Consider the following 13,592-nt stretch of genomic DNA (forward strand, 5'->3'; position numbering starts at 1 on the left):
ACTTACTGTGGAACGAATATGTCATTTTCTGAAGTTCTGTTGATTTGTTCGAATAGAGCAAGTACACGTCTAAAGTTTGTGAATAGAAATCGATTTTTAAACATAACAATCTCGACCCAAGTGCTGTTATCGAAATTACCAAATTCAGCGAAAATGTACGGAAATGATCCCCTTCGAACATTGAAATGTTCACACGAATAACAAACTAAAAGAATAAGAATAAGCATGCCATTTTGTAGTTAACAAACAGTTATCGATGTCAAAACACAAATATTTACACATATTCCATATTTTGAAATGCTATAGTCTGTTTCAAAAATGTACTTTTATACGAAAATGGTTTCATTTAAAACTGTTGTTCAAAATTCACCGTAGTAGTTATATATTGCATTGGTTTTGGTATCAATATAATCAGTACTTGATGATATATAAAGAATCATTGGAGAAAGTGGGCATTATCTTCAGTCCCTTTTTAACAGTACCGCATTTACTCAAAAAAACAAAAAAAATTTCTTCACATTTTTCGACTGGGGTCACCTCCGATAAAAAATTGTGAAAATTCAGAGAGTAAAGCCAGAACGGTTTGAAGATGATTTATTTGTGGAATATATATTTGTGCATCTAAAGCACTATGAATTGCACGATACAAGAAAGTATTAAATACCGTATACAGCATCGACATTTCTTTATCATAGTGCTCAAAAAGTGTCAAAAACAGTCATTTTACTTGACATTTGATGTGAAACCGTATTTTTTGGTGACAAATGAAATATTGATTATCTAGTTTTTAAGCTATAGTCTGTTTCATATTTGTATTGCGTTTTACCTTAGAAACATGGGTGGGCTCGACTTTTGACTTACTGTGGAACGAATATGTCATTTTCTGAAGTTCTGTTGATTTGTTCTAAAGTTTGTGAATAGAAATCGATTTTTAAACATAACAATCTCGACCCAAGTGCTGTTATCGAAATTACCAAATTCAGCGAAAATGTACGGAAATGATCCCCTTCGAACATTGAAATGTTCACACGAATAACAAACTAAAAGAATAAGAATAAGCATGCCATTTTGTAGTTAACAAACAGTTATCGATGTCAAAACACAAATATTTACACATATTCCATATTTTGAAATGCTATAGTCTGTTTCAAAAATGTACTTTTATACGAAAATGGTTTCATTTAAAACTGTTGTTCAAAATTCACCGTAGTAGTTATATATTGCATTGGTTTTGGTATCAATATAATCAGTACTTGATGATATATAAAGAATCATTGGAGAAAGTGGGCATTATCTTCAGTCCCTTTTTAACAGTACCGCATTTACTCAAAAAAACAAAAAAAATTTCTTCACATTTTTCGACTGGGGTCACCTCCGATAAAAAATTGTGAAAATTCAGAGAGTAAAGCCAGAACGGTTTGAAGATGATTTATTTGTGGCATATATATTTGTGCATCTAAAGCACTATGAATTGCACGATACAAGAAAGTATTAAATACCGTATAGGTTACAATACACCATTAGATTTTATGGGCGCAGCCATTTTATGAGCATAACATGGTATTCAGAATTAAGAGTATGGCGAATCCTGATTGGTCGATATGTGCGCCCGTTATTTGTTATTATTAGAGACTTCGTGCACTCTGCTTTATACAAAAGGCAAAATAAAAATTATTCCGTAGCCCTAAAGGCACTGAGATGACTTTTCAACGCTAGGACAAGACACGTATTTTTAAGGGCAAAATTGATAGGCATGGGAGATAAGTACAAAATACGCTAAGAAAAGCAACGCGAACCTATATTTTTTGGACCAAAAAATACTGTCCTAATAACTTTTCTTTGATTCTAGCAAGGTTTCGTTAAAAAAATCAACTTCCTAAAGTCTGTGTCTCGAAAAAGGCTACCATTGTCGCCTATGGGGAAATTAATTGTTTATTTCAATCTATACAGCATCGACATTTCTTTATCATAGTGCTCAAAAAGTGTCAAAAACAGTCATTTTACTTGACATTTGATGTGAAACCGTATTTTTTGGTGACAAATGAAATATTGATTATCTAGTTTTTAAGCTATAGTCTGTTTCATATTTGTATTGCGTTTTACCTTAGAAACATGGGTGGGCTCGACTTTTGACTTACTGTGGAACGAATATGTCATTTTCTGAAGTTCTGTTGATTTGTTCGAATAGAGCAAGTACACGTCTAAAGTTTGTGAATAGAAATCGATTTTTAAACATAACAATCTCGACCCAAGTGCTGTTATCGAAATTACCAAATTCAGCGAAAATGTACGGAAATGATCCCCTTCGAACATTGAAATGTTCACACGAATAACAAACTAAAAGAATAAGAATAAGCATGCCATTTTGTAGTTAACAAACAGTTATCGATGTCAAAACACAAATATTTACACATATTCCATATTTTGAAATGCTATAGTCTGTTTCAAAAATGTACTTTTATACGAAAATGGTTTCATTTAAAACTGTTGTTCAAAATTCACCGTAGTAGTTATATATTGCATTGGTTTTGGTATCAATATAATCAGTACTTGATGATATATAAAGAATCATTGGAGAAAGTGGGCATTATCTTCAGTCCCTTTTTAACAGTACCGCATTTACTCAAAAAAACAAAAAAAATTTCTTCACATTTTTCGACTGGGGTCACCTCCGATAAAAAATTGTGAAAATTCAGAGAGTAAAGCCAGAACGGTTTGAAGATGATTTATTTGTGGCATATATATTTGTGCATCTAAAGCACTATGAATTGCACGATACAAGAAAGTATTAAATACCGTATAGGTTACAATACACCATTAGATTTTATGGGCGCAGCCATTTTATGAGCATAACATGGTATTCAGAATTAAGAGTATGGCGAATCCTGATTGGTCGATATGTGCGCCCGTTATTTGTTATTATTAGAGACTTCGTGCACTCTGCTTTATACAAAAGGCAAAATAAAAATTATTCCGTAGCCCTAAAGGCACTGAGATGACTTTTCAACGCTAGGACAAGACACGTATTTTTAAGGGCAAAATTGATAGGCATGGGAGATAAGTACAAAATACGCTAAGAAAAGCAACGCGAACCTATATTTTTTGGACCAAAAAATACTGTCCTAATAACTTTTCTTTGATTCTAGCAAGGTTTCGTTAAAAAAATCAACTTCCTAAAGTCTGTGTCTCGAAAAAGGCTACCATTGTCGCCTATGGGGAAATTAATTGTTTATTTCAATCTATAATGCATCCTTAAACGTGTTTCGATAAAATTGAGAATGGAAATGGGGAATGTGCCAAAGAGACAACAACCCGACCATAGAAAAAAACAACAACAGAAGGTCACCAACATGTCTTCAATGTAGCGTGAAATTCGATAGTCTAGCTGATGATCTTTATTTAATTTAACGTTCCCCTTTGTCTTCAAGTTATGTAAAATTATACGACTTAACAGGGAGCTGAACTATGATGTAAAATTCAACTGTGACTTAAATTTACTTAATCAAAATCACAATTTATAAAAGTAAATCACCAAAGGTTTACTACAGTCTTGAACACGGAGCCTTCAAGTTGGCTCACACCGAACAGCAAGCTATAAAGGGCCCCAAAAACGACTAGTGTAAAACCATTAAAACGGGAAAAATCAAAGGTCTAATCTATATAAAAAAAAACAAGAAACGAAAAACACTTGTGAAACACATCAACAAAGACAACTACTGACCATCAGATTCCTGACTTAGGACAGGTGCAAACACTGCAGCGGTTTTAAACGTTTTAATGGTACCAAGCCTTCATCCTTATCTGAAACAATAGTGTAACATCACACCATATAAGCGTGAATACTTTTTAACTTACATCTATATCGTTAGGTAGAAATGACTTATTGATTGTTGTTTCCTTAACGTTCAGTGGCAAATATTTTTTAAACATATGCATATTCTGGCGGAAAACAAATAAATAAATGCAATAAGCAGTTGATGGGCATAGATTAGGGCGAAAGGTTTACATTTAAACCCGAAAGGAGGTCATACTATATAGAGGCAGATAAAAGCCTTGCAACAAGCCACCTGTGAACTTCTCAAAGAGTTGCTACAAGAGTTCAGTTATGTAGAGAAAGCTTGGCACTTTCAATTTCCAATAAGAGGATCCAGAATAAACGCCCTCAACGTTTCAAACTAATTGAAATATATATTTTCATGTTTAGACATGAAAGCATGTGCTCAAAGACAATTTAATAACTCTACACGATCATTTAACACAATTTACACGAAAACTGGAATTTTTGATAAATTTCTGTTCTTCATATTAATTTGTTATTATTAACATGTAATGCCTCTTTTTAGCATCCTTATAAGTTATAAAACTATCCAAAAACATTATTTTGTAATTGTTATTGAGTGGTTAGGCAACACTTACCTGCCTCTTGCCCGTGAAGTTTACACCGCGATATGCCGGATTTGATCTACGTAGGAGGCGATGTGAATTTAACACTGACGTGTCTTTTGTTGTGTTAGCTGTTCTCCAATGAGGATCATTACGATTTAGAAAGTGGACGACAGATCCGTCAGTACTGTTTCGTCTTTCTTTTTTACAGTCTTTTTCACATAATTTCTGAACAGTATCAATACTATATTTCCTATCATGACGCCGGTTCATCTTTTAAATTCTAGCAATTTGTAATACTGAATTATGTCAATTAATAAATCTGAAAATTATCGAACAAACTGGTATTTAACTTTTTAAACAAATTACAATTTATATGAAAAGTTTAACCAATAAAAGGCAACATTTTTGTTATTTCAAACAATTACAATCTATCGAATAAAAACCTATTTAATTCTATTATAATGCCGCCTGATGAAGATAGGTTTTAATTCATCTTTTACACCATGTTAACCTTTTTCTGGTATTCGTTTGATTTAAGATGTAACCGATAAGTATACAATTTATTTCGTATTATATAAAATGCGTGCTTTGTAATATTTATTTATTATTAAAGTTAATGTTCACACAATTAAACGGTATCTAAAGATCCAGTCGAATACAGTCTTCGTAAATCAAAACAACGCAGAAGGGGAAAACCCTATATATTTGACAATAAGAACATTAAACGTAGAACTGTTAAAATAAATAGAAAAAAAACGAATTAAAACAATCTAGAAATTATAATTCTACATTTTTAATGTTTTACGGAAATCTGTGAAATTTGGTTTATCTTCTCATTTTCATATATCGTCCAGACCTTGCATGACATATTTGCCACTGGACGTTAAGCAAACAACAATCAATCAATCTATCATTTTCATATAAACAGCAACATCATTTATAAACAAAAGAATTATTCGCTATTCGTTACTCGCCATTCCGCAGCTTTACTGGAATATATAAAAAAGGAAGATGTGGTATGATTGCCAATGAGACAACTATCCACAAAAGACCAATGGCACAGACATGGAAGATCCTATTGTATTAGGTCAAATTTGTGTTTTTTAAGTCTACTTGCTGCATGGTAAGTATTTTGATAGTGACAAAAGTTTTGTACATGATCAGTTAAAACATGTCAATATCAGGTCACGTATATATATGAATTAAAACATTGACTTATGAATGAACTTTAGCTCCATTGAGTATAGTATTTCTAAATTGTGTAAATTACTTTTACATGTAACATTTAAATTCAAGTTCTGAAAACAAATGCTATGATTTTTCTAAATCAAGATAATGTCATCTGTATTAAATCATTTTTTTCAAAATATGGACGGTGATTCCCTAAAAGGCTAAGCTGAAATGTCAGTACCTAACTTCACTAATGTATAACTATTTCTTTTATTTAAAACATGCATGGAGATTTAACTGATAAAATTGAGAATGGAAATGGGAAATGTGTCAATGACACATGTACAAGAGCCCGACCAATGAGCAGAAAACAGTCCAAGGCGACCAATGCGTCTGAGCATTGAAGTCTAGATGAACCTTTTTTTTTTAACTATTATATGTATGACTAACAGAATACATTCTAAAAGCTATTGATAGGACATCGGTTAAGATAAAACAGATAGATCCCGACTTCAATAACAACAACATAAACTATGACAGTTGATACAGATTTCAACATGAAACACTTTTTGCTTTTATTTTTCATGAAACTCTTTTTTGCTTTTATTTTTCATGAATACTGCGGTTTTATTATTATTCGTTGGATACTAATTTTCATGGTTTTCGAAGAAACACAAATTCAAATGTTCAATTGAAATTTGATACCCACAAACATAAGTGAATCCCAGAGTAAGTGCCAACTTCAGCAAACAAAAATTTGCTCATAATCAGACTTAATGCGGCCGTTGAGGTGTTTCATACTTCCTAGCGGATTACGACTTGCATGCCACTGTCATGATGTCTGTACCAGCTAACACCTTTTATGCTAATTGATTGGCGTTCGTGATGGCTGTGATTTCCACAACAGTTGACTGATTGCAGGCCTAATATTGCAGTACTTAATTCTTTATTTAAAATATTGCTATAAGTTCTAGACAGATTTTTCGAAAAATGTTGCATTGTGCCATCACTTCAATATTTTAAAAGGTTTGAAAATAATGTTCCTACTATTTTTCATTTGGGACATTCATCTTTTACACAAATCACAGCCACTTGTACCTCTTTTTCTTGTTTCCTTTTTTGTGTTGAAAATTTTATGAATATACATGAGAAGATGTGGTATGATTGCCAATGAGACAACTCTCCATCAAAGTCAAAATGTGTAGAAAGTAAACAAATATATACTAGTAAATTTTCTTTAATATTTCAAATTATTTTCTCATATTTGATGTTAGCTTTCTCTTATCCTTACAATCTTACAATAACTTTTACACATAAGAGTTTATATGTGGTGTCCCTCTATTCTTATTTTCTAGTAGAGGAACAAGCTGTATACACTTCTGTTATTTTTAGATCAAAGGGATAAGTGCAAGTTAATTTAATTTAATACAGTGAAAATAAAATGGAATAAATTTAGATTTACTACGAATAATAAAAAAAAAAAAGAAATGCCCCTAGAGCATGTGACGAAAATTAGTTATCTATCATAAGCTGTCTATCATTACGTCAAGGAAGATTAGGAAGACGAAAGGGGACAAAAGTGTAAAAGGGTCAGACATCATCATAGCCCTACTAATACACAAAGCAGACATTTATTATGGTCCAAAAACTATTTAGGAAAACTCATAAAACCCACTACAATATGTACATCTGGGTGAATTCGTTTATCTTGTTAAATGAAAAGGGATACACGCCCCAAACTGAATCTCAAATCTGTAATAGCACATTCTCCTCTTGTGGAGTAATGACTGGGTTCATTTTTTTCCAATGACCTTATGAATCGTGTATATAAAATTTAATTTTACATTTAACTGGACCTTTTATAAAAATCTTAAACATTGCTTTGTAGCTCTTCTTGGCTTTACAGACAACAATCATTAGATATATCGTTAGTGATAACGCTAGAAAAAGATTGATGTTGTTTTTCAATTTTGTTCCGCATGTACATATAGTCTTGTAGAAAAATGCAGATGATTTTAGTAAAACCAACTTTTTTGAAAAACTTTCTGGCAATTTCTCCGTTTATAAATGTAGTAGGTCAATTGTCTTGGTAATGATATAATTGAAAATTACTAAGTTACGGCCCTTTTAAAAGTACAACCGTAAATGCCATGAATTAGACTGATGTGGTTTTTAATAGGACCATTAGTGTCAAGAATTTAAAATTTAATTTATTATTGGTGTTCTAAACATGATAATGACTAATGATGTTGACCTTCAACCACTAGTTACTATTTTAAAAATGTATTATGATGGAATTTGTGTTAGTGGTTGATGTTGTTTACGCACATATGAGAGAGAGAATAAACTATATAGAGATACAGTTGCAACGGAGTGGTATCGGAGCCAGGTAGAGCGTGCCAAAGCTTCGACAATTTAGAACATGCTCAAAATTAAATTAGATATAGGAAGATGTGGTGTGAGTGCCAATGAGACAACTCTCCATACAAATAACAATTTAAAAAGTAAACCATTATAGGTTAAAGTACGCCCTTCAACACGGAGCCTTGTTAAAATTAACTTAGTATATTTGGGTGTTTAGTAGTCGCTGTAACATCGTATGCAGGTCGTAGACGGAGCGCAATGGAAGTAGTTAAATACGCGCTAGTCGCAGATCCAAACTACAATTATTTCACGTTTGTATTACAACCGCTACGCCTAAATTACGATATGACTACGTCTATGCTGCGCGCGTAATACGGATATTGTCGCTCTCACAGTGCCTTCCTGATTCGTGCACCAACTCTTTACAACAGCTCATTAAACAAGGCTGGTTTAATTCTCACATAGTTGTAAAATCTTTAATCCTTAGTTTATTCATTAGCTGATCCAGTCTCCAAAATATAACATCCCTTCAGCAAAAAGATATAGCCTGACACGGCCATTGTTCATTGTTTAAGCCCGTACGGTGACCTATAATTTCTGTGTCATTTTGGTTTCTTGTGGAGAGTTTTATCCTTGACAATCATACCACATATTCTTTTTTATATATAGCCCTACGTTTCCTCATTATCCTGTTACGTTTCCTTCCCGGCAGGGTCATTGCCTTCTGAACATGAAAATGTCTTGTTTACTTTGAAACAGTACAAGGTGTATTAGAAGTTGATAGTACATTTTAAACGAGCATATCGATTAGAGCAACGTAACTAGAAAATCATACATGGCATCAACCCACGGTCTGCTTTAAAAGAGGGACGAAAGATACCAGATGGACGGTCAAACTCATAAATCGAAAATAAACTGACAACAACATGGCTAAAAATGAAAAAGACAAACAGACAAACAATTGTAACATGACACAACATAGGAAACTAAAGAATACGTTCACTGATCAAGGGACAGCAGCCAAGCGTATTCCTATTTGAAATTTTGCTAGTAAAGACACCCATCCCCTGATACCAATCCATATTACTCATGTGGAGGGTTAGTTACAAAATGTATAGGTCATTATTTATCCAAATTATATTTCTATTTTTTCTCAACAATATATTACATGCATGAGGTTCTTTGTTTAGATGATTTAGGTAAATCAAATGATACAAGGGATTGATCTTCATCTTTCGTACAGTACGTCAGTTCTCTTACTTACATTCTGTTTTACTTGTTACTCTGTGGTGTTACGTCTTACCTCTTTGTTTTGAAACGTCTTCCGAAGGAAATGAGCCTCGGATCTGCATAGCTTCCGGTGAAAGTTTTCATTCCTTCCGGCCGGAATATCTCCATCACTATTTGATAGAATATCGGTCATCTTACTGATTGATTTACAAAGAGTTTCATCAAAACTAGTACTGCCGTGTGTGAACGATCGAAGTCTTCGTTCCTGTTTGTCCTGTTGCGGAGGAACGTATAAGCTGAAGCACCTTTGCCGCCGTATCCCATGACGATTCATTGTGCTCAACAATAAATTTAATCTCACTTTATTCGTAAATAATTGAGGTTAATAATTATAATTTAAAGTCACGACGATCTCCTCTCGCATTTTTACGTCAGATTTGAAGCATCCATAGTGAAAATCATTTTAAAGTAATTTAAAATTAACTTCGCCAAATATTCAGTAATTTGACCATATGCAGCGAAATTACACATACTATATCACACTTATTTTACAATAATCTTCTGAATTGACCCAGTGGAAATGAACAATTTTACATGTGTTGTTTTTATTATTCGAACACGAGATAAATGGATGAACAATGAATTTACTTGTCTAATACAGGTGGTGGTTGAAGCTGTTTACAAGTTAAATATTTCCCCTTAAGGCTGATGAAGCGATATGAAAACAAAATTTCTAAATTTTCGCACATATTTAGGTATTAAAAGATATAAATTTGAATCGCCAACAGCGAGGAAGATGATAATCTTTTACAAATGTTAACACGTGATTACACTGCAAAAAAATATATTGAGAAGGGCTAACTCAAGTTATTGTGCATCTGGTAGGAAATATAATATGTAAATGTTCTACATCTCAAACAGTTTCTGCAGGTCATTTTCTATAATCGTATTGTTATCAAATTTACATTAATTAAAATCAAAACACCTGTTTTGGGAAATACGTAATTTCGTATAAAAACAAAACATCTCAACCTATTTCTGCAGGTAATTTTTCTTTAACCGTTATGTGAATAAATTAACATTTTAATTGAAATCAAAACTCCTCACCTGTTTATAATTTTGTATAAAAACAAATTGTAAAATTAGCCCTGGTCTATATATCTTTATTCTCATAAAGCCAATGCATTACATCGGTACAGAGATAACAAATACAACAATAAATATTTACAATATGTACAAAACAAGCGAGAGAGGTTACAAAAGTTACAAGCCAGGAGTACAAACACTAGTATTTATATTTTTTATAAAAGAACAAAGCTTCTTCAGAACTGGTTTTCTTGTACTTGACATAAGTTCAGAGAATTTAACTGTATTTTGCCGTTTTGTAAAATATGCAGTTAAAAACTCTTTGCGTTTTTGATGGAAAAAATTGCATTCAAATATAAAATGATATTCGTCACCTATTTGTCGATTGTTACATAGACTGCAAAAGCGGTTTTCTCTGATCACGTTTTGCCATCTTCCTGTTTCAATCGGCAGCTTAGTATTAGTCGTTCTAAATCGACAAAAAACAATAGCGTCTTTGAAGTCCAAAATATTAAAATATTCTTCGAATTCCAAGTTTTTCTTAAACATTTTGTAGTTAATACCTTTTGGTGAATTTTGAATGAGGGAATTCCAGTTCTGAATATATTGATCTAGCAATCTCTGCTTTATAACAGTTTTTAACCATTCTTTATTAACAAAATTTTGTGACTCCCATATGTATGAGAAACCACAATCTTGAAATATTTTTTGTATAAACAGGATCCATTTTATCTTGTTATTATGGTGCTCGTTCATATGACGAGAAAGTTGATATAATATGAAGGAAAACTTTGCTTGTTTACCGGATATCAAATTTGCCCAGAATAGTACTGTTCGAACTTTAATATCTATTTCGATCGGATGACGACCTAGTTCCCCGTAAACCATATAATTTGGCGTTGAGGATTTCAAGTTTAAAAGATTTTTACAAAATTTTAAATGAATCTTTTCCAGGATATCATTATTATCAAAGCCCCATACTTCGCACCCATACAATAGAATGGGCTTGATCATTTTGTCAAAAAGGTCAAGTTGACATTTAACAGAAAGCTGATACATCCTTCCTATTTTCAGGACTTCGTACATGGCTTTTAAGGCCTTATCGGATAAATATTTTTTAGTCATATTAAAGTTTCCTGTTTTAGTAAAAACAATACCCAAATAGTTAAACTGCTTTACTAACTCAATGTTTATGCCATTATAAGTAAATTGGAGATTTTTTGGCAAACGTCCCAAACCAAATACTAGGGTTTTAGTTTTGTCAACGTTTACTTTCAGTTTCCAACCCTTACAATAGTCATGAAAGGCATTGAGTTGCGTCTGTAGATCCTGTGCTGTTTCGGCCAACAGCACCGTGTCATCTGCGTATAATATGATAAAAAGTTTTAGATGTATTTCTAATTCTCTTTCAAGGTCTTCTGATAAGGTTTTAAGTCCTGTAATATTTTTACTAACCAAGAAATCTTCTAAATCGTTTAAAAATAAAGAAAATAGGAAAGGTGATAAGTTTTCTCCTTGTCGTACGCCGTTGTCACAAGCAAAGTATTCTGAATTACAATTATTGTATGATATACGAGATTGAGTATCACAGTACATATTAGATATAACCTTATACATCTTACCATTTATATTATTTAACAACATTTTATAAAACAAACCATCTCGCCATACAGTGTCAAAAGCCTTCTCAAAATCTATAAAGGCACAATATAATTTCTTTTTCCTACATTTCAATAATTCAAAAAAAGAATACAAGGTAAAAATACTATCTGTAGTAGAATATTTTTGCCGAAAACCACTTTGGTTTTCTTGTATTAAGGTAAACTCTTCTGAAAAATCATTAAGTCTTTTATTCAAAACTGCTGTAAATAATTTTCCCAGACAGCTAACGATAGTAATTGGTCTATAATTCTTTGGATCTTTGGAGTTTCCTTTGTTTTTATAAATTGGTTTAATTGTACCTATAAGCCAGCTATGTGGAATAAGACCTTTATCAAATATAATATTAAAAAGTTTCTCATAAATGCATAAAGTCTAAAGTTCTGTAAAACGAATGTCAACATGGGTGGGTTTTCAACTTGTTTTCAAAATGATAAATAGTATTTTCCATTTAACGGTCAGTATTGTAAAAAAGAATGTGGCAGTTGTTTGTCATCTGTTCCATTGATTGATAGCGTTTGTTTTGGGGGAACAAATATGGATTTTCCCTTTATGAATAAGCCTTGGAGGTCGATATATTTGCTATTTTGTTTTCTAGGTATTTTTACTTAATGAATTGCTCAGAGTTGGTCAATTGAAAAACTAATTCAGCTTTATATTCCGCAACATGATTATACAACACAGTGTTTCAATATTTTTGTGTTTTTAGGTTACTGTCCAAATAAAATAAACAAACATGTCCTATAGTTATCCAATGCAATATCAGATATTGCCCTTGAATCGAAAATTCTGCAAGTGAACAATTTCATACAATAATACAATAAAAGAATATTTAGGAAACATATTATTCAAGACATTTAGCTCCTTTTCTGAGATTGGGATTAGATTAAAACATAACCCAAGCTCTGTGTGGTATAATGTTTTTTGTAAATTGTATGGAAAATGTCGAAGTGACTGTCAACTGACATTTTTTGTTGCCATCTGTAATCCGCGGGACTCGCTATGGCAGCTGAGATGTATCTGGTTTGTTTGTTTGTATCTGTTTCATACATCCTTACTTGGGAAGCTGCCTAATTTCATGAAGAATTCAAATACAAAAAGTGTGGTATCCATGAGACAACTCTCCACAAGAGACCAAGGGACACAGAAATTAACTGAACTATAGGTCATCGAACGTCCTTCAACAAAGAGCAAAGCTCATACCGCATATTCAGCAAAAAAAGCCCCGAAAAGACAATTGTTCAACAATCCAAAGGAGAAAACTTACGGCCTAATTTATGTACAAATAGTAATGGCAAGATCTTAAAGTGAGACTTTTTTAAAATTTATTGTTTTTTCTTATCTTTTGTTTGTAGATTTCAAGCAATTATGTTAAACGCAATATTTTTTTTAGTTATACTGATGAAGTAAATGTAACGTCTTCTGAACACACGAAGGATATAGGATATCTTTATTTTTTTCTTATTCATAAATCTGGTATGCTTGATTAATAGTGAGAGAACTTTCACAAAACACCAAAATGACGTAGCAATGATATTTAGGAATTTTGTATTTTTGGTATTTTTATTTTTTAACATATTTCACATTTCAAATTGTTCAACCATGTTAAATGACATCCATAAATCAATATTATCAATTCAAGAATATGGCGTAACAAGTCATGACACAAAAAAAAAGCCAACTCACCAGTTAAATAT

General features: G+C 32.3%; 1 protein-coding gene across 2 annotated transcripts in view; it reads right to left on the bottom strand.

Annotated features, from left to right (window-relative positions):
* LOC143076913 (protein unc-13 homolog D-like) overlaps positions 1-9,745 on the bottom strand; it is a 144,698-nt gene extending 134,953 nt beyond the window's left edge. The window contains exon 1 of one of the 2 annotated variants that reach the window (XM_076252807.1): positions 9,224-9,745. In XM_076252807.1, coding sequence (XP_076108922.1) covers positions 9,224-9,484 — 261 coding nt within the window. In that variant the 5' untranslated portion in view covers positions 9,485-9,745. Of the gene's footprint in view, positions 1-4,416; positions 4,672-9,223 lie in introns of those variants that run through there. The other variant, XM_076252808.1, reaches the window with a different exon arrangement.
* Positions 9,746-13,592: the final 3,847 nt, after the last annotated feature.

Source organism: Mytilus galloprovincialis, chromosome 5 (assembly GCF_965363235.1).
Source record: "Mytilus galloprovincialis chromosome 5, xbMytGall1.hap1.1, whole genome shotgun sequence".
Taxonomy (NCBI): Eukaryota; Metazoa; Mollusca; class Bivalvia; order Mytilida; family Mytilidae; genus Mytilus; species Mytilus galloprovincialis.